Here is a 21427-nt window from a genome sequence, read left to right as displayed (position 1 = left end):
CGAGGGCCGAAGAGGCAACGTCGCGACGCTGTCCAGATGGTGGCGTAGGCGGACTTTTTTGTCTGTAGCGCCATGGCACCGGGGACAACACCATGGTGCTGTTTCGATGTCTATATAAGTGCAGTTTCGGGTCTAGGGTTTTGCAGCCGAAAAAGGGATTATTGTCCCGCTGATTTTGAGCCCTTTTTTAGAGGGTTTCGTGGCAGTTTCAAGGGAAAGGCTCAGGCACTGGCAGAGACATTGAGGCTCATCAAGGTCAACATATTCGGGACAATCAGATCTTGATTATTGTGGGTTTTTCATTCCTGGGGATATTTTGGGGAGTGTTATTGTATCAAATCCTTAACAATATTAGTCAATTACCCAAATTTGAGTGGAAGACTAGACTAATTTGCTGTGTCATTTGCTTGTGTTTACTGTTTTTTTCTTATTTGCATATTCTTGATTGTGTTGGATATTTTATGTGGAATAGGAAATTATTCAGGTCAATTAATTTCCCAATAAGGTGTTGATCTATTGTTCGTGTTGGGTGTTCTTCGATGATGTGATATTTTTATTCATCAAAAGTATTAAAGAAATCTCTTATAATTATTAAGATAAATGAGTACAAATAAATAATGTAAAAAAAAGTAATTAAGTAGTAAACATTTGCTCATTCATATTCCTCATTATTCAAAGTATATCTTTCATGAATCAAACAAAACTAGGAGCATTGTTATATATATTAAAATTGTCCCTTCTTCAAATATTAATATATTGTACGAGGCAAGTAAGACAAGTAAGATGCGTATAATTAAAAACAACAATTCTAGTTATCCTCTAATTAACATTATATCGTTGTTTTTTTGACAATTTATATATCTTGATAATTTTAAATATATGACAAAAATAAAATGCTTACATATTAAAGATAGAACAATATTTATTAAAATTTTCACACATGACCAAAACAAAAATGTTGAAGAGGTAACTTTGTATGCAAAACCGTTCATCATAAAAAAAAAAAATAGTTATTACTATTTCTTGCCATATGTTTAAAAAGACAGCGGAGAATACTTTGGCTCCTTAACAGTGTTACCATTAAATGTATGAAATTGAAAGAAATTGAAAGATAATTTTTTTTATAAGTTGTCAAATTTTCAAGGTGGGAAAGACAAGATTTGATCCTCACCCCTTATCGATTACCGGAGACTTAAAACTGCGGTTTTGGCCATTAATTTGAATTACTCAAAATATTTTCGTGCAAGATTTCATCTTTTTGAGCATTTTAGAAATCTTAATATGTACTAATGAAATAAAATAAAATCAAATGATGGACTAAGCGTTGGCTTAAGTAAGTTAATATGAGTAAACAACATGATTAACTATATGAAGATTCATAACATGTAAACACATCTTGTAATTGTGTGCATCCCACAAAGAGATACAAAAAATCCAAATGTGTTGAATTAACAATAATTGGTGAGATAAGAATGGCGGGTTAGTGGATCTCTCTTTTCTAGTTCTTCAATCCAGGTAAGAATTTTCCGCGGGTTTCCGGAAGCCAGACATTTCCGATGAGAAATGGTGATCCAACCGTAAACTTAAGAGCCTCGTTCCTTCCAATAACCCTAACTCCCTTCCACTTCACTCTCCTCGCAGTGTTGGCTCCCGGTCCCCTGTTTGCGTACTCCAGGTACTGACACGTGTCTCGGGAATCTTCTTCCCACGGCATGTACCCGGCGGGCTGGATCAAATCCCCCAATGTGCTCTCCATGATTACTGTCAGTGCGTACTTCTTCCACGGCCGTCCCAAGAATGTGGGGATCTTGAACCGGTCCGCGAACAGCTTCTGCTCTGGCACGATTCGGCAGTTGTGGATCACCAGCCCGCTGAGCTCCCTGTTTTCCTTGCGCCCGTCGGCGGTCACCGTGTTCTGCTGGCCCTGCATCGGCCGCCGGACGATGATGAGGCTGTTCTGGATGATGGTGCTCGACTCGCCGAAGATGAAATCGACAGTGCCGGAGATGACGCAGTTGCGGTAGAATTGACGGTTAGTTTGGGCGTAGAGACTGTCTTGGTAGCCGTCTATTCGGCATTCATAGAACGCCGATCTGTCCGACTGGACGCGGAGGGCCACCGCTTGGTGCCCTTCCGGACCGGCTGTGTTTTGGAATCCCATTGCTTTGCAGAGGAAGTGAAATCCAACGGCAGCTGCAATTATAGTAGTAATTAATAAGTAAAGGTGTGTTTGGCAATGATGGCATGGAATGAGTGATTTTGAGAAAAATATCTTACCAAAGGTGGCGGTGTTCATGGTGTTGATGCCGTCGCGGGCGGACTTGCGGCCAGTGACGATGGTTTTTCTCGGGCCATCTCCGTACATGAAAATGTAGGTCAAGTCTGAAGTTACAGTGACATACTCATCATAGATCCCTGCTTTCACGTAGATCACATATCGTGTCTTGGAATTCTTTGGAGCTGCAGCCAATGCTGCACCAATGGTCTTGTAATTCCCACTCCCGTCCTTTGCCACCACCACGTTCGGTTTCACTCCCACCACTCCTCCTCCTCCTCTCCTCGCCGCCGCCAGCAGCTTCCTGTCCGCCTTGGAAAACCATGTTGGGAAACCGTCGCTCCCCACTTCTGTGTGTCCGAGCAAACGGCGTCCATTTGGCTGAGGGGCCTGTTAATAAAACTTAAATTATTAGAGTTTTTAAGTTTAGTGGTGATTTAGTACAGACTATGGTGGTATATGTGTATCGGTAGAGTACCTTTAATTGCAGGCCATAATTACCGAGAATCTTCGAGACCTCAGAGAAAATAGCGAGAGCGTTGCTGGTAAGCTTGGTTGCAAAGTCGAGACTACCAGCTCCCATGGTTTCTTTGAGCTTGGGGTTGGATTCTCCAAGGGCGTCGAGGCAAGATTCCTGATAAGAAATGACGGCGCTGAGCCAGGTATTGATATCCGAGACTCGCTCCTCTTGGGAGCGCTCATCGTTGGCCCCAACGCTGGAGTAAGAAGCCTGGAGCTCTCTAACCGCAAAGCGGAGCAAATCCTTACAATCTTCAACCGACATCTTCATGAAGGCACTGTTACCAGCCTCCACCATAAGGGAGTCCGTCAAATTGAACCCTTTCTTAATCTCATCAACAGTCGCCATAATAGCTGTTTTAATGTACTCCTTCGGGTCGTCCGAGGTAGAATTCTTAGCCAGGACCCCCAGAGTATCTTGACATTCTTTTTGGTAATCAGTCTGAGAACATATGGAAGCAATAGCTTTCATTTTGGGGGACATATTCTCAGTGTCCAAACTGCCGGATTTGTTCATGTTAACAACTGCCACCACTGCCAAAGCAACTCCCACCACTAAAATAAGGGATAGAACCGACACTGCCGCTTTTCCCACCATTTTTTAACCCTCTTTTTCTTTTTTTTTTTGTCGTTCCAATTTAGTTGTGGAAAGGGAAAGTATTCCTGCTAATGCTACGATTAAAATTCAAAACCCATGTAGAACAAATTTTCCAACCAAAATGGTAGGAAAAAAGTAGCGGGTTTTGTTTCAATCGTTTGATAAAAAATCAAAACCCAGGTCGAAGAATTTTTCCACCGAAACGATGGAAAAAGAGTGGGTTTTGAGCAGGAATACTTTTATTTTCCTTATGGAACTGGATGGAAGAAGGTGATGGAAATAATTGGGTTGCATGGGGGTGGGTTTATATGTCGTGGACTTTGCCTAAAATAGGAACAGCTTGTGCATGAAAATTTTAAGGGATTATTGTTGTTAGTTTATTTTTATGGTTCTGACTTAGTTATTGGATATAAAAAGATTGGGAAGAGGTCAAACTCTCAAATAAACCCCACACCACAAATTATTTAGGTTAGAATAATCTCCAGAGTGGCCTCTTATATATTCTACAGCACCACTGTTTTCTCATCCATATATTATTAACCACCCCAATTTAACAGCAAAACTAATTAATTAATGTTAAATTTGAAAATATATGTATATTTTTTAAATATCACTAATACAATATAGTTATGATCATCTAATAATTGTCCTATATTTCTTTTTCCTAATTCTAAATAATTTTTTTTTTAAATTTCGCTTAGACGTCTATTAGTGTAATTGTTGATTGCATTATGTTTTCTTAGTTTTGCTATTTCCGTGTAGTTCAAAAATAATAATAAAAATAAATAAATAAAAACTAGGTAGCTAGGCTAGACTAAGGAAACTTGGGACTCTAGTAAAAAATTTATATTTAGACTTTTAATTTTGTAAATAAAATTTACGGTAACAATTTTAATCTTGTATCTCTTAATTTTTATATTTATTTTGCATTCTATTATGAAACTACGGAAGCTTGGTTCAAAGCAATTTGGGACTTAGAAAAAGAATAATAATTTTATAAAATTAATTATAAGGTCTAACTCGAAAATTTGACTTCCAATATGTACAATCTGCTATTTTTATTTCAACCAAAAATATTGGAGAACTCTCTTATATTTATTAAATGTAATATAGATAAATGAATGATTTGCAGAGCTTGGTGGAAGCTGACCAATGGATTTTGGGAATCGAATTTTGGTCAAATGGGTAATTTCCGGCTGCCATGAAACGACGGGGGTGGTGCCGGCGACGGCGGAGGCCATGGCGGGGAATCCCTACCAACAACAATAGTGATGAATCAGCGCCTGGGCACCACCGATGAGATGTACGTGTGGGCAGATAGTTTTTTTAGTTATGTGTTATATATACAAAAATAAAAGAAAATCAAGATGGGGATATTGTAAATTCATTGCATTCCCTTCAATATTCTTTTGTCGTTAAAAGATTAATAGTTAAAATTAGTAACCTTAGTAATATTTTGTTGAATCTTTTTTTTTTTTAATTTTTGTCAATTTTTTTCATGATAGTATGAAAATGTCAATTCACTGCTCTCAATGAAATGTTGAATTTAATACCCTGCTCGGATCCAAAAGTTCAATTCATTGTCTTTAGTGACAGAAATTTGGTTATATGGGTAGTAGTACTAGACTAGACTACTAAGGGATATGATGTGATAAAATTACCTCGGCCGCTACTAATGCGAAAATCTATCAATGGGATCAATAGTTGAAACAAAAAATTAAAGAGCTGTCAAATTTTGAATAATGAAGAGACAAGACACGGATAAGCAGCAGCCAAAGGTTTTATGTTTTATTATCAACCCAATGGTTTTTAGATTAACGAGTTTTTGTGCATTTTGTAGTGTCGTAAATTAATCATGCGAAAATTAATCCCAGGACACTATCTTACAGTTGATCGAAAAAATGTGGTCATTTTCAATCATCTTACAGGTCTGGAATCAAAAAAAAGAAAAAAGAAAAAAAAAAAGAAACAAGGGTGTGGTCTGCGGTCACTGCTTCAATCCAAGTAAGTACTGTCCGCCAGTGCCCTGAAGCCACTCCTTCCCAAGGAGAAACGGAGATCCAGCCGTCCACTGAAGAGCCTCATTCCTTCCAATAACCCTAACGCCCTTCCACTTCACTCTCCTCGCAGTGTTGGCCCCCGGTCCCCTGTTTCCGTACTCCAGATACTGACACGTGGCTAGGGCAAATGTCCCTTCCCACGGCATGTACCCCTCCGGCTGGATCAGATCCCCCAACTGCGACTCCATGAACACTGTCGTCGCATACTCCTTCCACGGCCGTCCCAAGAATGTCGGGATCTTGAACCGCTCCGCGAACAGCTTCTGCTCCGGCACGATTCGGCAGTTGTGGATCACCAGCCCGGTAACCTCCTTCTTTTCCTTCCGGCCTTGGGCGGTCACGATGTTCTTCTGCCCGTCCATCGGCCGTCGGACGATGATGAGGCTGTTCTGGATGACCGTGCTCGAGTCGCCGAAGATGAAGTCCACGGTGCCGGAGATGACGCAGTTGCGGTAGAACTGACGCGCGCTTTGGACGTACAGGGTGTCTTGGTACGCGTCCATTCGGCAGTTGAAGAACGCCGACCTGTCCGACTGCACGCGTAGGGCTACGGCTTGGTGGCCTTCTGGACCGGCTGTGTTTTGGAATCCCATTGCTTTGCACAGAAAACCAAACCCTAGGGCGACTGCAATTATATATACTAATATTAGTCGCTAGAAATATTTGATTTTTTTTTTTTTTGACGTGTAGGGATTTGTCATTGAAGAAACAAAGTTAGAATGTTGTGAACTTACTGAAGGTGGCGGTGTCTTGGGTGGTGACGCCGTCCTTGTAGCTCTTGCGGCCGGTGACGATGGTTTTTCTCGGGCCATCTCCGTACATGAAAATGTTGGTCAAGTCTTTACCCACAGTGACGTATTCATTGTAGATCCCTGCTTTCACGTAGATCACAAATCGCGTCTTGGAATTCTTTGGAGCTGCAGCCAATGCTGCACCAATAGTCTTGTACTGCCCGCTCCCGTCCTTTGCCACCACCGCGTTCGGCGGCACTTTCGGTCCTCCCCCTCCTCCTCCTCCTTTCGCCAGCAGCTTCCTGTCCGCCCCTGACAACCATGTTGGATACCCATCGCTCCCCACTTCTGTGGTTCCAAGCAAACGTCGTCCGTTTGGTTGGACCTGTCAATGCATGCAGAACTTAAACTATTACAGCTTTACAGCTCAAAAGTTGAGCAGTGATTTAACTACTGTGTGTGTATAGTACCTTCAATTGCAAGCCGAAGTTGCCGAGAACCTGGGAGACCCCGGCGACAATAGCCAGAGCGTTGCTGGTAAGCTTGCGCGCAGCGTCAAGACCACCTTCCATGGTTTCTTTCAGCTTGGGGTCGGCTTCTCCAAGGCCGTCGAGGCAAGATTGCTGATAAGAAATGACGGCGCTGAGCCAGGTATTGATGTCAGCGACTCGCTCCTCTTGGGTGCGCTCATCGCTGTCCCCAACGGTGGAGTAAGAAGCCTGAAGCTCTTGAACAGCGAATTGCAGCAAATCCTTACAATCCTCAATCGACATTTTTACCAAGGAAGAATTGTTACCAGCAGACTCCACGCTGAGGGTGTCCGTCAAATTGAACCCTTTCTTAACCTCTTCAACAGTGGCCATAATCGCAGATTTAATGAACTCCTTCGGGTCCTCCGAGGTGGAATTTTGAGCGATCTTCCCCAGAGTGTCTTGACATTCTTGTTGGTAATCAGTCTCAGAACATAGAGTGGCCACAGCTTTCATTTTGGGGGACAAATTCTCAGTGCTCAAACCGGAGCTGGATTTGTTAACAACTGCCACAACTGCCAAAGCAACTCCCACCACTAAAATAAGTGATAGGACCGAGACCACGGCTGTCCCGGCCATTTTTATTTATTTATTTTTTTTTTGGTCCCTCCTATTCGGTTATGGAAGTGGAAACCCTTCCTGCAAATGGTGATTGATGATCAAAAAAATCAAAACCCAGATGGAAGAAGCTTTCCCACCGAAAACGATGGGAAAAAGGGTGGGTTTTGAGCAGGAAGATTATTATTATTATTTTTTTTCCTTTTTGGGTTTTTGTGATGGAAATGGATGAAGGAGGTGATGGAAATTGGGTAGCATCGGGTGGGTTTATATAGTGGTGGAGTTTGCTTAAAATGGGAACAGCCTTATGAATGAAAATTTTAAGGGATTATTGTTGTTAGTTTATTTTTAGGGGTTGGACTGAGTTATTGGATATGGAGGGATTGGGAAAAGGTCAAACTCTCAAATAAACCCCACAATTTATTTAGGTCAGAATCTTCAAAGTCTCATATACTTTTTATAGTACCACAATTTTCTCATCCATATTTAACAGCACAACTAATTAAGGTTAAATTATTTTCTTTTCTTTCCTAATATTAAATACATTTTTTTGAAAATTTTCGCTTTTTATCATTTTTATATTTACTGTTTATTATGAAACTAGCTCAAGGTAATTTGGGATCTAGAATAAAAAGATCTATAAATAGATCCTATAAAATTAATTATAGGTTTAAAGTTTGTCAACCACGTATCTAATAGAAAAGAGATGTCTGGACACATTTGAATCATTCGGTAATTCTCTAATAATTTGATTCAACTAACCTTATATTATAATAGTTTTGAAGGTACAAGATGAATAAAATGATACAACAGAGAATAGGTACAAAATCAGCTAACTAATTTGAGGAATTGTTACAACTTTAGATCGTCCAATAAAATTAAAAAGATTGAAGTGGTTTTTGTCATAGACGATGAAATAATAAACTAACTACAATGATCCATTCTTCAAATAATAATATATGCTTTGGACTGTATGAGATAGAGACAACAATTGATCAATATCATTTAGTAATTAAATGACATAATTTGAATCCAATAACATTTATAATATATGATAAATTTAAATGTATATCACCAATGAAATGATAATTAACAAAGATATAATATTTTATTAAAATTTTCACACAACCCAAAACAAGAAATGAGTGAGATAACTATCCATTAAATTAGTTCAAGAGATAACCTAACATATGCAAAACTATTCATAAAAAGTTATTGCTATTTCTTTTCAATATTTGAGAAGATGGTTGAGGTTAAAGCTTAAATCAGGGGTAGATATACTCTAGGTCTAGTTTAACTTTAAATGCGTTAATAGAATTTCACTTTCGCCCCTTTAGAGCACGTGCCCAAATCACTGAAAGTTTGAATCCCCTACATTTTTTATTAAAATTTACTATATAAAAACAAAAGTAGGAATCTCGAGGTCCAATCTTACAAAAATGTCGATGAAATTTTCAAGATTTACGAAAATTAATTATTATTTGAATTAGTTAACGAAACTATAATTGTGATTTAAGTTTGTTAAATAATTGACTATTTCTAAACCTCCTACATAAAAATAATAGTAATATTTTTACCAAACGTCAACATCCAAAAAAATTGGGACAAATATATAGATTTTGTTGAAAAATGTTAAACATTATAATAAGAATTTTATCATCACCTAATTCTGTGAGAATTGATTTTTTAATGGGTTATAGTGATATTTATTATTTGATTTTTTTCCCTAGTGACAAAAACAAATTAACACAGTTGGTCGATTTGGCCGTCCCAATTTGTGATAACCCAACCAATGCTCCCTCTCTTCTGAGATGTGTGGAACCAACTTGACTTCTCTCTACTTTTCAAAATATTATGTTGATTTATATATATATATATATATATATTTTCTTATTGTGACTAACTATGCAGGCAGCTAGTGAGGATATCTCGCCCTCCTCTCGCAATGAACCATCGCTCAAATCGGTGAGGGCACAATGGCAAAGGCAAGGGCGAGCACGGAATGATGACAGCAAGGGCAAGTGGCTGTGAGGAGGAATACGTAGTACGGGAGTGGGATAAGGTGAGAGGCAAAGGATAAGGAAAGAGAGTACACTGACCACAAAGTTGATTCTATTTGACCATCATGATGTGGTAGTTAAATTGTTAACTTTAACGGTTGATTCCATAAATTATATTAATTTAACATTTATACTTATATTGATCGGACTATCTTCTTCCTTCTCCAAACTTCACTGTCGGTTACCTCGCCCCAATTTTCTTCCACAATCAAGAAAAAAAAATATGAAATTTCTCATAGAGGAAAAAAAGAAAGGAAAAACAAAGTTCATAATGTATAGAACCTTTGTTGGTCATAGAGAGTTTTTTTTTTTTCTCTCTCTCTTTTGGGTTGGATGGGTAGGGAGATAAAATGAACATTCATGTGTCATAGAGAGAGAAAGGATCCTTTTTGGAGTTGAGCTAGGAAGGGAGATAAAAAGAGAGAGAAACTCAAGTTGAAAAAAAAAACTAGAGCTAAATACATAATTTCATTCAAAAGACATAAGCAAAAGGTTTCTAAAAAATGAGTAAAAATCAAATATATACCTTAGAAAAAAGACACTCAGCCCAAAAATCCAATTAGGAATACGTAGGTAGTTAAATTTAGCTACACCGGCCTCCACTAGCCAATGAAATAGAATATATCTTAAAAAATCTCAATCGAATCGACCACAAGTTCAACTTTTATAAGAGCGTAACCCCTCACTAAGTAAAGGTAAAGATTCTCTTTGGGCAACAATGTAAAGAAATGGAAAGAAATGCAAAAAAAAGGGGTCAAACTCGGTTACTAGCATCAAAGGGAGTCACACAGACAAGAAATGGAAATTCGAACTTAGCAAACTAGCTCTTGCCACAGGAAAGGAAAGCAGGTTCAACTCATTATAGACTTGACCAAACATCTCATGACACGAGCTGAAACTTCAAAGATCAAATAGAGCTAACAACCTTTTTTTTTTACTTCAAAGATCAAATAGACACCTATCACAAATCTGATATAGACACCTATCCCAAATCTGATGGACCAAAAGTGTTTTTTTTTTTTTTTTGATAAACAGCTGTCAACTACGCTGGCCGAAGTACTATCCATATTATGTAGCTACAACTGTCAACGTTACTTCACAAGGATCAATCTAACTAATTCCATTAAACCATAAATGGACACAGAAATTATGCATTTATTTATAAGACCTCAAAAGCAAGTGAACCATTTCACTTGCTCACATTGTCCATAACATAACATTCAAACATATGAACACATCATCTATTCTAGAAAGTAAAATAAGCCCATACGATCAAATCCCATAAGTAGACAAAATAGTAGTAATAAACTGTAATACAATTAGGCAAGACCATTTCTAGGTGCTTCATCAATACCTATGGATAACGCCCCCCCCCCCCCTCCCCCAAACAAAAAAAAAAAAAGAAAAAACCTGCTTCATTTTGTTGACTTTGTCCATACCTTTTCAAGCTGATCCACTGGCAGGAATTCCTTATGCTAGTTCCTTCCGCAGAAAACATGGCATGATCATGATGACAAAATTAACGAAGCCCTGATGCAGATCTAGTAAGGATACCGAAACTGGTCAAACGCCATATGTAGCTGAGACTAATTTTGTCTACTCTAAACAAAGGAACATTGTAATTTCTCCTTAGTGCCATTGATGACTTCTACTTGTCCGGCTTAAATGCTAGTGTCTCAAACTAGTCATCAAATGTACAACTTGAGAAATATACATGAACAAAGCCATTCATTCGAGAAAGTAACTTAAAATGGCAGCCCTCCATCTTGGACGATCTTCATAGACTATAGTAGGTTCAGTTTTTCTCCAATCGACTAAAAGGAAAGAAAAAAAGTAGCAAACCTTGAGGTTCTAAACAGCTGTAATCCCAGAAACTTCTGGTATTTCAAATACCGTATTTGTGGTAATGATAGTCCCCCTTCAATGTGATTAATATTTTGCCTTAACCAGCCGTCATAGCGGCAACTTTGATAGTAAATTTTGTTACTTAATTGGTACTCGTGTTGATAAAATCAAGTTCAGTTCTGGAACTTGCATCCATATTACCTTCTGTTAGTGCAATATTAATTGGCTGCCATCCTGAAGCATGATGAAAAATCCATTTCTTCACTGAGGTTATTATATTCAAAATCTGAAGCACATCGCCCAAGGCAAAATCTACTAAACATTCTTTCCTCAGAATCAATGCTGCCTCATATCTGCAAATCAATAGAAACAGAAGTTATTATTGAAACTAAAACCCAACAATCTAGAAAGCCAAATCGGCTTGAGATGACCAGAAATCACATCACCTGCAACGAGAAGCCAATATTGCACAACGACCAGCTGGAGAAGCCAAAAACTTTTGAATCCTATCCCATATAGCTTTTTGGTACTGATTAGGATGCCCACCTAGAGGGTTTACACACTTCCACAATTTTTCAGTCTTACCAACATACAATTGCACTGCTCCTAAATTCTGCTTCACTACCATATTATGCTCAATCCCACTATCTAGTGCCATTTTTACATCGGTATTGCAGTTTTTCAAATCTCCATATCGGATGCAGTCAACTATATTTGCCTCAGTTGGCATAATTTTTTCCATTTTCAGGGTGTTTAATGCAAGAAGAATAACTCCAATAAGGCCTTGAATGTACTCAGAAGGTGGTGGTGATTGCCCTTGAGATCCCCAGCCATCATTATAAGAAAAACTTTTAGGAACAGTTGTGGAAGATGAATGAGCCCCATACTCTACTACATTACGAGCAGATCTATTATCCAACCCGTCATGTTGAAATGACTGACCACCATGCTGACTACGGCCTCTGTCTGGTAAGTTAAAATTACCTGGATCTTGAGACTTGGTATGCGGTCTAAATTCACCTGCTTGGTGATGAAAATTTGGAGGATTCGTAGCATAATTGGGATAATCAGAGATATGTAGCTTATTAATATTTGGTGCAGAGAGATCAGGTTGACCAGGGACTGGAAAAGAATTATGATTATGGGAATTAGGAGGAAAAACATTATCTGGTCGAAAAGAAGGATGGAACTGCATGTTGTTTTGCCTCATGTGAGGAGGCTTGTAATTGGAGGAACTACCCATGAAATTATTGCCATCATTCCTAAATTGATTGGAACTTTCAATAAAAAGGTTTGGAGTAGACTGACAAGCTGAGGCGGCAGGATTGCTGCTACCAAAGAATTCATGGGGTGCTTTCTTAAACTGCTTTGCTTGCATATGATTCGGTTGGTTTAAAAAATTAAGGTTTTGCTCTTGCATAGAAACAGGCGAGCTTAAAGCTCTGAATAGGACTGGTTGGTTGGAGGTTTTCTGTATATTTTTGCCTTTTTGTTTGTTATCACCCATCCTCTCAGTAGAATAAGGTCTTTGGTTTCCCAAAGAGACATTTTCAGGTTTGCAAACCATAGCTTGAGCTGTCTGATTATGATCAAATCCAGAGTTATGTGATATTTGAGGGTCAGAAGTAGGGATACCATTCGCAAGTTGAGATGATTCAGCACTAGATATTGGGGGTCCTCCAGCTGATAGACTCATCCAAAGCCAAACACTCTTTGCTGCTGCGACTAGTGGTGCAGAAGCTTTTTGTGGCTGTGCTAGAAGAATATTATATCTTCTCATTCTTAATTGATGAAGTGCATTAGAAAAATCTCTATCACCGGATATTAGTAAATAATTTGCAGGAGCAGGGTTATCAACAGCCCAAAACAGCATATCAACTAGAATCTTCTTGTCACTTGCATCTTTAACACCTGTTAGAAAAATTAACAAATTAGAGTCGAATAATTCCCTTCAACTTTTCTGTAATGTTTTTTATACAAGTTGTTTTAAAGTCAATGAATTATGAATATATCAACAAGATCACATATCTACCAGCTCAAAAGAGTCAAAAACAACTTTAGACTAATAAAAAGGAGCAGTGCAGGAGAGTACAAGATAATTGGAAAAACACAAAGGAAAAATTATCATTTCAATAGACTTTAGAAAATCACACTCCAGAAGAGTACTTAATACTTTCATAAAGGAACCTGCCAAACTACTTTACGATGCATAAAAGAAAAATAAACTGAATTAAACTATGGCAGTTACAGAACGATAAAGAGGGAGAAAAGGGAATACAGACAACTTACATGGTTCAGCTCATATGAGCCTACATTCACGAGCGAAGACAACAGAAATGTATTTCATAATATCTAAGAGGGTATTACGAAAAAGCACACTGAAGCACTCACAAAACACGAAGCACACCCAAAATTAACTCACAGAATTAACTTCCAGATGAAATTGGAAATTGATTACAAAATTAAGCTTCAAATGCGGAATAAAACCCCCTCTTTTATTTATAAAAACAATTTATTAATTAATAATCCTAAATATGAGGATAAAACATTCTCTACAAGAACCAAAAGGAATTATAATTCCAATTTGTTGAATAGAAGAATAGTTACAAATTAAGTCGACAAGGATTAACCGTATCGGTTCACAAAACTCTAGTTCGTCTTTGAAGACTGTAACCTAAAAACATTAAACGTGAGCATTTAGCAGCTAGCACCCGCTAAGATCAAACAATCTATGAGGGATCTTTTCCTTTTTGGGTCTTGAGGAACTCATTGATGCCTGATGGCGAGTTTCTTGGAGACAATTTCAAAGCCTAGTTTGTGACTTTGCAATGACAAGATAAAACTCATGTTTTTGTTCCTTACATCGTATTCATTCAGTTGCCACTTGCAAGGCAGCTCACAAAGTTTAGCTAGGACGGGAATCAACATCATGTATCCAAACCACTCCAATAACCATACGGGAGGGAAAAAATGTGGGAATTGACGAAAAATCATGCCAGACTAGGGAAATCGACAATAAACCTTGCATAGATACCAAAAAATCACATTCGACCCACACATCAGTAAACAGTGAGCAAAGGGAAAGCACGAACCCTAGGGGGGAAAAGAGAATTACCGGCAGGGACGTGATTTAAGGCGATGCCAGTACTGGAGAGAGCTTGCTGAATAGAATTGGGAATTCGATTGGTATCTCCATAAGCGGAGATGGAAACGGGACCGCAATAGTTAATGTTAACGAGGGCGGAGCTGATGTTTTGGGCGATGGCGTGAGGATCGCAGCTCTTGGGGACCTGACAGTTCTCGATGTCCCACCATACAGAGGTCTTGGCCCTCACGTACTGGGCCTCGGCCGGAGCAGCCGCCCCTGCTGCTGCAGCTACATCTCCATTCATGGCGTGGCGCAAGCAAATCTCCACACAGAAAAAAGGAAAAAAGAAAAAACCCAGATGGAATTGGGAAGGAAACGAACCAGTGGTGGTATTTACAGTCGTGGTCTCTTGATCTGACCCCTTTTACACGATGGTCTGTTTTGATTTTTCTCGCGAGGTCTCAGTGGGCTCTTCAAGGTCAGTTCGTGAGAAAATAGACCTTTTTTCCTTAATCAACTATGACTCGCTCCACACGCCGCCATTAAATCCAAGTTCCACCCACAAGGAAAGTTATTAATATAATTTTTCTAATTGGAAATTCAAACTTATAATATTTTAATCCAAAGTAGCTACCTTAACTATCGATTGAAGTAAGTTATAAATATCTTAGTCGAGGTTAACAATATCATATTAAAATGTACTCAAAAAGAATAATAAACAAGTTAAACTTTAGATTTGGATAACTATTACGATTTTTACTATATAGTTGCTCTCCATGAATGTTTATTGTTGGCGATATATACTATTTTAGATTTTTAGGTTTAGATGGAATATTTTGTGTTACCAAACTAATCTTTTATGATTCTTCTGCTATGTTTGTTACAGTATTTTAATTTATATTTCCTAATAATTTAGTATTTCATTTGAGGTTGGTATATTTATTAATGATTAAATTTTTAATTTTTAATCTTTATTAATTGATGATGACAATTAATTTCTTCTCTTCCTCCCATATTCTTTTTTTTTTCTTGAAAAATCCTCCCATATTCTATTAACTATATTCTCTCCGTTTCTACCGTATTTATTATGGGATTTCAATTTTTACTTTCTTGATTTCGATTTTTATTTAGGGCAAATATATTTATTGAGGGTATTAATGGTTAAAATTTTAAATTTTGTATCTTTATTATGTTATTTTAATTTTCTATGCAAATAGTAACACTCATAAATGAATTTTTTTTTCAAATAATGAATCCATATTAATTAAACAATTAAATAATTTTTCATTCCATAATTGTATATTAACTTATTTTCTTTTCATTTCTTTTGCCGGCAAACATTATTTTATATACTTTTTTTTTGACAAAAATCATTAATGTTTGTTGGTTTTTTAGCAAAAATCATCCAAATTTAGTTTTTTTTTCAGCAAAAATCATCAATATTTATTTATAATTATTTTCTTTTCATTTTTTTTGCCGGCAAACATTATTTTATATACTTTTTTTTTGACAAAAATCATTAATGTTTGTTGGTTCTTTTTAGAAAAAATCATCCAAATTTATTTATAATTTTTTTCATTGTCGTCATTTTTCGGTTGAAATTTCTTAATGGGATTATATATATTATATTATTATAAAATAATTTGTATATAGCTTTGAGATCATTATGATGTACGTGTTATAATTTATATATACCTAAAAGATCAAGATGTACTAAGGGTGTTCACGGGTTGGGTTGAGTTAGGGGTATTTTTGAGACCAACCCGAATTTTCGGGTTGGCCATATGTAAGAATGGGTCTAAAATCGATGGCCAACCCAACCCAAAATTTTCAAGTTGGGTCGGGTTGGGTTGTTTTTTTTTCTCATATATTTTTCTAATCTCAAAGGTACAAAACGGCTCACGTAGAAGAATCAAAACCTCATTCACCGAGGCTCCTTTCGTGATAATATCGGATGGCAGAGAGGATAAGGCCGGCAACGATGACGACGGGCTGAAACGGCGACGTAAGCTCCAAAGGCGGGCGACGACGAGAGCTAGGACGATAGAAGCTTGAGTGAGGGAATAAAATGGAGGAGAGAAGGCTTGAGAGAGGGAAGAAAACGGAGGAGAGAAGGCTTGAGAGAAAGGAGGAGGGAAAGTGAGATTGAAAAGAAGAAAAAAACTCTACCTAAAATGAATGGCTAGGATTAAAAATAATGGAGGGGTGAGATTAAAGATAAAAAAAATATTATATATTTATAAAGATATTATTATATTATTTATAATTAAAAAACATATATAATATACATAAATTCGGGTTGGGTTGGGTTGACCCGAATTTTTAAAGGTTGAACCCGAGATCCAGCCCAACCCAAACCTTCATCTAACCCAACCCAACCCTTACGTTTGGGTTGGGTTCATCGGGTTCGTCGGATTGTCTGATTTTTTGAACACCCCTAAGATGTATCCTTACGAATAGTATGATGCACACATTTCTCATTTCTTATACAATTTTGAGAATGCTTTTTAAAAATGGAAAACAAAAAACATAAATAATGGTAAAGTACTAAAAATTTCTTAATAAAATAAAAAACGAGAAGCAAGAAACAATATAAAACATACCCAAAAATATTACGAAACATTACCACGCAGGCTTTAATTGATTCTGAGGATTCAAATTTAATGGTATACCATGCAGCTAACTCTATTTTGTAGTGATAATTTATACAAATTTTCAATGGCATTTGACGACACAGTACAAAAGAGGGCAATCGGAAAAAGCAGGTGTACATATTTGGCTGACATTATCAATACACAATATACTACACCTAAGAATTAAGAAATGCCAAGCTCCATTATTTTCGACTTGCTGTTAGAGTTTGAATTCTGGTTCACTGTTGTCTCCTTACCTGTATCCTCCACAAGTTTTAGATTTGATAAGGCAATGCTCAACAAATCATCAGAAACTGAAGCCCCAGAATTGGGTGTTGGCACGTCGATGTTTTGGCCTGTAACTTCCAACTCAAACTTTCGAAACTCCTCCTCAATATCTTCGTCTTCCAGAATCGAGCCAGATGGAGCTGAATCTATGACACCCAGAGCCGCATTCACTTATAATGAAAGAAAAGTTCAAGGCAAGAAACTGGGAAAAAATCCATAATAGAAGTACCTATAGCACTTGCAACTTGCTTATGTAAATCAATGCTGTCTTCTAGTTCCTGCATACTATGCTGGAGTTCCTCCCAACTAACCTCGTGTTCTTTCATTACTCGAGCACCAATTTGAATAGCTTCAGAAACCTGCCAGCAGGGTGTGATACTAGTAAACATTAAGGCATCAAGTTCTAAGTCAATACCAAAACCAGAATAATTTGTTGGTCGCTCACGATCTGTATTTGTTTAAAAAATGATTTTATGCTAAAAGTTAGCCAACTCTGTCATTGTTAGCAAGACAAAGATACAGGCACCTTCCACTAATTACAGGAGAAAACTAATAGTAAACTACCGTTTTTGTTGACTCGGCATCTGCAATAGCATTTAGGACTTCCTCCACTCTGTTTAAGAGAGATGCAACTTTTTCTCGACTTTCTGTACTGATCTTTAACTCTCTTGCATGTTTCAATGCAGTTTTTTTGTTTCCAGACTTTAAAGAAGCTAATGCAGATTGCCTCGACCTGCAATGAAAAATTGGCAGACAGACTTCACAAGCATATTACAAGGAGAGCATTATATGAATAGTTGTTCCACCCGTCCTAGTCTAAAACATTAAAAACTTCAATTAAGCCTTCCATTTTAACAACCAGAAGTTGTTGTCCTGGCCATTCCAAACAAACATTATTGTAGTAGATGATGAAACTGAACCCCAAACACTATTGACACAGAATAGCTGGAGTGTTTTCACCCCCTATCTTATCATGAAGCTACTAGAGACTTCTTATCAAGTTGTTTGCAGCTATGCCTCGAACAAGTACAATTTATAAACTGTGTTAAGAGCCATAAATAATTACACATTATAGCGCTGGTCAATCACATCAAGTTGTTGCTGAAGCTTTTCTGTTGTCCAAATTAAGTGCAAAATGTCACAGTCGAGAGTAGTGATACTAGGAACTGTAGCTGCTGAGAGAGAAACCTTCACACCCTGATTATTATAAGGGGGAATGGAAAAATCAAAAGAGAGTTATGGAGGTGATAACTCACTGACAGACTAAAGACATTGATGGAATTTAAAAAACTTAGTAGGTAAGGATTCTATCATGTTACATTCTTTACTATATGATGGAGTTTAATTTACACTACTCATTTCTTACTTTCTAACCAATTCTCCGGTAAAGTTCAGCCTTCGGCAGGCTGCACTGCCTTTCTTAAGAATCAAAGCAGCTTCACTACCCCTTTCATATTTTTAAAAATAAAACAAGAATGTACTTATATGAAGAATGAAATGCGGAAAAAGGAAAGAATGGCATACCTCTAAAAATTCCTCTTTTTCCCTAGAGAGATACCTTGCTTTACCACATCCAAACAAGTAACTTAAGATGGCAGTCGCTTCATCAGGTCCTCCACAGATGTTCTGGAACTTCATCATTGTAATAATGCAGGAAGAGGTCCAGTTACTATGAGACAAACACTTGACAACCTCAGCTGCTCTATCCTTGGCAGGGAAACATCTCATATTAAAGTTATAGAAGCAAAAACCAAGAGTCGTGAAAAATTAAAATGAACGTGGAAGTAAATTCAAAAGGAGATCTCAAAAAGGCAAGTTTCTAAAGAGAAGGAAAAAGTATAGAACCTGAAGAGGATTCGAGCAAGAGTGAGAGGAGATTAAAAGCATATACCTTTAATACAGAGGCAAGAACTACATATTCATCACGAAGCAAATCGTTGGGGTTCTTTTTGGATGTACCCATCAAATTGCTTAGTTTTTTAAATAAGTGAGAAAGTTGGCCACTCCTCGGGTCTAGCATGTCACTTTGTATTATAATGTCACCATCGATATACATTTGATGCTGAATAGAATGGTGAATTATTATAGGAGAGAACAACAACACAGTTCAATAAATTATAAATAAAAGAATAATAATCTTATTTGGAAGCAATACCAGGACATGGTCAAGACACAGTGGAGCCAACCCTCCTTGAGAAAACCACTGATTCCTTATCTCAATAGGTTTGATGAATATGAAGTTGAATTTATGGGCAATTGTGAGGATCAAATCCCTCCAAAATAGGTATCTGGGTTCCCAATCAGATTTTTGCCCACTGAATGCCTTGAATCGAGCTGTAGTCACCACTTCATCATCCCAGTCAGTGACTTTGTCCTTGATGAACTCTCTTACGTGTGACCCCTTCAATTCCTTTTCCATTTTGTTTGCTTTTTACACCTATGTTTTGAGGTGCTCCTTACCTTCAGTCCAATCCAACTGTGTAAATCTTGAGTTAGCAAAAACATGTATTTTAATACTGGACACTTCCTTTCCATGTTTTCAAGTGATTTCAAGTTGTAGTTTCATGCTAGAAAAATCATAACCAAGCTATTAGTCCATAAAACATCCAGGGACCTTCTAACAAAAGATCTTAAATTATGAATTTCAGCAGAGAGAGTTTTAAGAGAGTCGTTGAGGACTGTACAGAGAACTCTCTGGAAAATCATAAAACCAGTAAACGAGAGAGAGAGCAAAAAGTCCTTAACATTAAGAAAATTTATCCTCCACTTAATGGTCTAAGTTTATTCCTAACAGAAAAGGCATATAGAAGATTCAAATCAACTTTAAAAAGCCTAGCTTTCCCCCACGGAAAAAAGAAACTACTAAGCCATGCCAATGGTTCATGGAACACAAAATGTACATTTTTTAACATAGATATTAGCACGCATCTGACATGAAGACCATTGCATAAAAACAGTAATGAAGTAAGGAAGTGACAATACAAGAATTCAATTCAAACTCATAATAAGTGAGCACAAATTTGATCTTCTATTAGTCTATTTTTAACCAGGGGCTGAGAGAAAACCACTAGAAAAACTGGCATGCTCGATCAAAGTTCAAATTTCATCAAGTAAAAATGTGATAGCACAATCAAAAAATAGATAAATTGAAGGAACGAACTATTATGCCGATATAAAGCAAAATTACCTAATCTTTTTCAATTGGAGGAACTATAGCCCTCTTCTTCTCGCTACAAACTGCTCGAAATCAAACACGCTGCACTTGTAAGACTGGAAAATGGAAATGAACTAAAAGCATGAACAGATATGTATTTTTAAAGGAATCGATGGGCCGATTACAGAAGGTAAGATGATAGCGTTGACGGAATGAAATAGCAATCAACCAAATGCCAAAAACTTCGTTCCTAAAACCTCGTCGAACACAAATGAAGCGAAATTGCAGTAATATTGAGGATTTAGTAGTAATCAATCAAAAGAGGGATTCCCCAAAGCTTGTTACATTCAATTTTTTTAAGAACCCAAACCAAAAGGGGGGATGCTCCTTCTCTTTCGTCTTTTACCCTCTTTTTTTCCCTTTTCCTTTTTCCACCTCTAAAATATAACATCGGAAATTGATGATCTAAAAATGTTTTCGCTTCTCAAATAACCTAAATTAGAAAAATTGAGTTTTCTAACCCAATTTTAACTTTTCTGACCTTTCAGGAGGGATGTAATGACGAATATAGCCCTGAATTAATTAAACTTCCATGGATCTTGCACGGAAATAGTTCAAATCACGTACCTTGGTATAATTAAAACCTTAGACGAGTTGGATTTGATTTACGGCCGTGAAGTTATTAAAGTACCACCAACTTATTAATTCCCCACCAAATTTTTGTACTATCATTTAATATATACCCACACATTCGTACTGATTGCAGAGAATAAAAGTTTGTTTCAGTCTTTATTGTCCTCATGCACATCTTTCACGTTTTTTTCAAAAACTCCCATATTTTTTCCAACATTTTCCACATCTTGAACCTTAAAGGAAGTCATTTGTTCATCTTTGACATCTTGAACAAAGTTAGTTTTTTATTTGTTCATAATATTGTTTTTGATTCATTCAGAATATGATGTATATAGTTGGAGTCCAAAGTGAATGTAATGTCTGAACTTTTGATGCATATTTTTGTCGGTCAAAAGTTCCCTAAATCAATGAAACTCGGTCGCGTTTCTTCGTCTCACAGTCGTGGTCTCTATTTG

The 21427-nt window shown here is 37.3% G+C and overlaps 4 protein-coding genes across 5 annotated transcripts; all 4 read right to left on the bottom strand.

The window, feature by feature from the left end:
- Positions 1 to 1300: 1300 nt before the first annotated feature.
- On the bottom strand, positions 1301 to 3663 carry LOC111015559 (pectinesterase/pectinesterase inhibitor). The gene is made up of 3 exons (XM_022290630.2): positions 2754 to 3663; positions 2278 to 2665; positions 1301 to 2193 (listed from the first exon to the last, which is right to left on the bottom strand). Exons 1-3 carry the CDS (start codon positions 3390 to 3392, stop codon positions 1499 to 1501), a joined length of 1722 nt encoding a protein of 573 aa, XP_022146322.1. The 5' UTR covers positions 3393 to 3663; the 3' UTR covers positions 1301 to 1498.
- Positions 3664 to 5154: 1491 nt separating this feature from the next.
- On the bottom strand, positions 5155 to 7511 carry LOC148212012 (pectinesterase/pectinesterase inhibitor-like). The gene is made up of 3 exons (XM_088122440.1): positions 6654 to 7511; positions 6187 to 6568; positions 5155 to 6077 (listed from the first exon to the last, which is right to left on the bottom strand). The coding sequence occupies exons 1-3, from the start codon at positions 7290 to 7292 to the stop codon at positions 5380 to 5382; spliced, it is 1719 nt and encodes a 572-aa protein (XP_087978566.1). The 5' UTR covers positions 7293 to 7511; the 3' UTR covers positions 5155 to 5379.
- Positions 7512 to 10466: 2955 nt separating this feature from the next.
- Positions 10467 to 14753, bottom strand: LOC111015648 (uncharacterized). Its single transcript, XM_022290737.2, has 3 exons — positions 14292 to 14753; positions 11623 to 13087; positions 10467 to 11529 (listed from the first exon to the last, which is right to left on the bottom strand). Exons 1-3 carry the CDS (start codon positions 14566 to 14568, stop codon positions 11319 to 11321), a joined length of 1953 nt encoding a protein of 650 aa, XP_022146429.1. The 5' UTR covers positions 14569 to 14753; the 3' UTR covers positions 10467 to 11318.
- Positions 14754 to 16876: 2123 nt separating this feature from the next.
- LOC111015645 (SNF7 family protein) lies at positions 16877 to 20771 on the bottom strand. 2 transcript variants are annotated; one of them, XM_022290733.2, is made up of 9 exons: positions 20525 to 20771; positions 20373 to 20422; positions 19341 to 19661; positions 19077 to 19247; positions 18710 to 18892; positions 18252 to 18382; positions 17750 to 17918; positions 17415 to 17544; positions 16877 to 17331 (listed from the first exon to the last, which is right to left on the bottom strand). In XM_022290733.2, the coding sequence occupies exons 3-9, from the start codon at positions 19602 to 19604 to the stop codon at positions 17081 to 17083; spliced, it is 1299 nt and encodes a 432-aa protein (XP_022146425.1). In that variant the 5' UTR covers positions 19605 to 19661; positions 20373 to 20422; positions 20525 to 20771; the 3' UTR covers positions 16877 to 17080. The 2 variants fall into 2 exon arrangements, with proteins under 2 accessions (XP_022146425.1, XP_087979460.1); XM_088123334.1 differs by having other exon boundaries at positions 20373 to 20771.
- Positions 20772 to 21427: the final 656 nt, after the last annotated feature.

The sequence above is a fragment of the Momordica charantia genome (assembly GCF_013281855.1).
Source record: "Momordica charantia cultivar OHB3-1 chromosome 4 unlocalized genomic scaffold, Mcharantia_2.0 BLBB01000004.1, whole genome shotgun sequence".
In the NCBI taxonomy this organism is placed as follows: domain Eukaryota; kingdom Viridiplantae; phylum Streptophyta; class Magnoliopsida; order Cucurbitales; family Cucurbitaceae; genus Momordica; species Momordica charantia.
The sequence above is the reverse complement of the archived record's forward strand: the minus strand, read 5'-3'. Positions and strand labels throughout refer to the sequence as shown.